This window comes from Petaurus breviceps, unplaced genomic scaffold, assembly GCF_028583685.1.
Source record: "Petaurus breviceps papuanus isolate PSGF00001 unplaced genomic scaffold, PetGlider_PUasm1.0 99, whole genome shotgun sequence".
NCBI lineage: Eukaryota > Metazoa > Chordata > Mammalia > Diprotodontia > Petauridae > Petaurus > Petaurus breviceps.
The window spans coordinates 1824038-1827184 of NW_027187465.1; the positions used below are offsets into that span (position 1 = coordinate 1824038).

General features: G+C 53.9%; 1 protein-coding gene across 4 annotated transcripts in view; it reads right to left on the bottom strand.

Annotated features, from left to right (window-relative positions):
- Positions 1-273: 273 nt before the first annotated feature.
- SEC14L2 (SEC14 like lipid binding 2) overlaps positions 274-3147 on the bottom strand; it is a 30414-nt gene continuing 27540 nt past the window's right edge. For all 4 annotated transcript variants that reach the window (XM_069081817.1, XM_069081815.1, XM_069081816.1 and 1 more), the window contains exon 12: positions 274-2104. In XM_069081817.1, coding sequence (XP_068937918.1) covers positions 1962-2104 — 143 coding nt within the window. In that variant the 3' untranslated portion in view covers positions 274-1961. The remainder of the gene's footprint in view (positions 2105-3147) is intronic.

Genomic DNA, 3147 nt, shown 5'->3' on the forward strand with positions numbered 1-3147 from the left:
GACACAGCCGGGCCCCGGTGTTCCGGGGGAGGGACTTCCGCCCTCACTTAGAAACCCACGCTTGTTGCCCTTAGTAAATATGGTGAAAAAAAACCGCCCACCAATCCATCCAATGACAGAAGCTCCAGTGCGCAAGCGCACCCGCTTATTTATCATAGAACCACAGAGACTGAAGGCTCTGTCCTTTGATCGGTGATTCAGCGTTTGGAGTTCTCTGGCGCCCTCTAGAGGAAGGTGGTGAAGATAACACGGCAGAAGAAAAAAGGCCGGAGAGCCAGAATCACAGATTTCTTTATTCGTTGGTTAATTTTCCTAACAGAGCATTTGTAAACCGAGACGCCCTCCAACCCAGGGCCCGCCAGCTCTGAGAGCATCTAGTTCATCTCATACCTGAGCAAGAATCTCCCCTACAGCATCCATGACCAAGTTTCCACTTGAATAGTTCCAGTGACGGGGAGCTCACTAGCTGTCACAAACCACCCATTCCCCAGAGAAGCACGGGATCTCCAGAACTGGAAAGATCCCAAGGGATCTAGGTATCCTCCCTAAGGAATGCCTAAAGAATGGCCTCTGAGCCTCCCTTTGAACATTTCCAGTGACAGGGAGCTCACTACCTACCCAGGCCACCCATTCCACTGCTGAGCAGCTCATATTGTTGGAAAAGTTGGGGGTTTTGCCTTAAATCAACTGAAGAAGTCTGCCTCCCTACCATTTCCTACCCACTACTCCTGGTGCTGCCCACTAGGGCCAAGCCCTCAGAGGGTTTGAAGGGGCCCACGAAGGACACTCAGGAGGCTCTGGTCATGCTGGGTGACACACCTCTGACACCTTGGGCTCAACTACCCAAAGGAAAATGGATTTCTTTGAATCTGGGAAATGGGCCTTCTTGCATTTCAAGGGGGCTTGGCCTGGCCCCACCCCAAGCTGCTTAAGCATCAAGTGACCAATGGCTAAATGTCCAGGGGCTTTCCCTGGCCCCCAGCCACGAACTCACCAGCCCCTGGGTCCCCACCTTTAACAAAGAACCAACAGGAAATTGGGAAGAATCCTGAGGCCTTTGGAGGCTGGGCCGCTGACAGCAGGAGGTGACCATGAAACTAGGGTTCCTTCATCTTTCCAGGTCTCTTTTTCCTGCTCCTTAAAATGAAAGGGTTGACAGAGATGCTTTGGACAGCCCAAATACTCTTTGTGCCAGTTTTGGGCTGGGTTAGTTGGTGGGTTTATCTAATTGGGAGCATAAGCACTAGACTCTAAGCCCCCTGAGGGCAGGGATGATGTCTTATTTGAGCTTTGTGTCTCCCTCTGTATGGCCCACAGAACACAGGCTGGCAGTGCTGGGCAGGGGCCCAGGCCTCTGGGATAAGAAGTTCTCAGTATTAATTATCAGTACGCATTAGCGATTAAGCCAACCAGGCCACAGGAGGCCAGGAATCTCTTAAAGTAAGGAACAGTCTGGAGAGACCTCCTTCTGTCTAGGAGGACCCCTCCTCTTCTGACCTAACATGGGGACAAAGCACCCCTGTGCCCAGCCCAGCCCCCTGATATCAGCTACTTGTAGGAATGGGCTTCTTGGGGCCCAGGCCCAGAGTCAGGATGTCTAATGCCAACTGTCTCACCCCACCCTTCTTCCCTAACCAAGATCTGGCTCCCTTTCCCCCAGCCTGGGGGAGCTGGCCCAGGACAAAAACTGAGCTTGGCACCCAAAGGAGGGACAGATCTCATCAGCGCCCAGCACCCATGGAACCCTTCATTCAGCAAGAGGGTGGAGAGAGGGGAGGGGGCAGGGGAAGGGACTGCTCCTGAGCCGCCCTGCCTCTATCTACCCACATGCCCTCCCCTCTCACCCATCTCCCCAGAGGTGAGGCAGGGGTGGGCACTGTCTGGACCTCCGCCCTGGTTCCCTAATACAGAGCTGCAGGGGGTGGGGCCTGGCAGGGGCTGAGGTCAGGTGGCTGTGGTCTTCACTGCCGAGAAGGAGCCATCCCCTTCTCTCCCAGCTGCTGCAGCCTCTCCTCCGAGGCCTTGTCTGGGAGCAGCACCTCCACAGTGAAGCTGACCTTCTTGGCATGGATGAAACTGTAGGTGTTGTCAAACCTCAGGACATCTGCAAGGGACAGAGACCAAGAGGAAGGTTCTCAAATGTCAGGTGAGAGGCCCTGGGCAGCGGGGCCACTTCCTGGCTGCCTGCTATATAGTAGGGGCTAATACATGATTATTGATTGATCTGGGAACTCAGAGGGGACCGGGTGGCTGCCTGAATGCTCCCATAAACCATTTTTACAGCATTCCCCAATTCTCTGAGTTTTCCCCTGAAACAACCCATTTTACAGATGAAGACACTGAGGCTAGTAGCTGAGTCAGGGGATCTTAGAATCTCAGGGCTGGAGGGTCCTCTAAGGGAGGTACCCAGACCCAAGCAAGCATCCTACCACTATGCTGATAACCATGCTGGTTAGTGGGGAATCGGCACCTTCAGCTTGACAAAGCTCTGCTTCTCAGAGAAGATCTCATTTGAAAAGCTGGCTTCATGAACTCCAGTTTAAAAACAGGTATTTTGAGGCCTGCATTTCCCTGTCCTCAGCTTCCTGGTAATCCCAGAGGGTGTTATAATTGACCAACATTCTGTCGAGGCTTCAGCAGACTTGGGGGGGAAAGGGGGGAGGAAGGGCATGTCACCTGTTGGTGAGAGGGTGAGAACCCTCTATGGGGAGCATCCCTTACCATAGGACACAGTGCACCCAGAGAGACCCAGCCAAGATTCCCTAGCCTCCATCAGCCCCTCGGGCACAGAATCAGAGGAGCTTGGCATCCTGGGGGTAGGGCTGGACCAGCCCCTGAAGGTCCCACAGCTGGGAAGAGTGGGTGGCAAGACTGGCACTCGGGTCTTCCTGACTCCCAGCCCATCCCTTTATCTATCCACATCACTATCCACTGCCTCAAAAAGACCACAGAATATCAGTGGGCAGGGATTCCCAGGGCACCTGGGCCAGCTCCCACCTGAACAGTAAGTAGTCTTCTGCCCCACTGAGCTGAAAAAGCTCATGGAAGGGGGAGCTGACCAGCTCCTATGAACGAACGAACGAAGGAATGAAGGAAGGAGGGAAGGAAGGAAGGAAGGAAGGAAGGAAGGAAGGAAGGAAGGAAGGA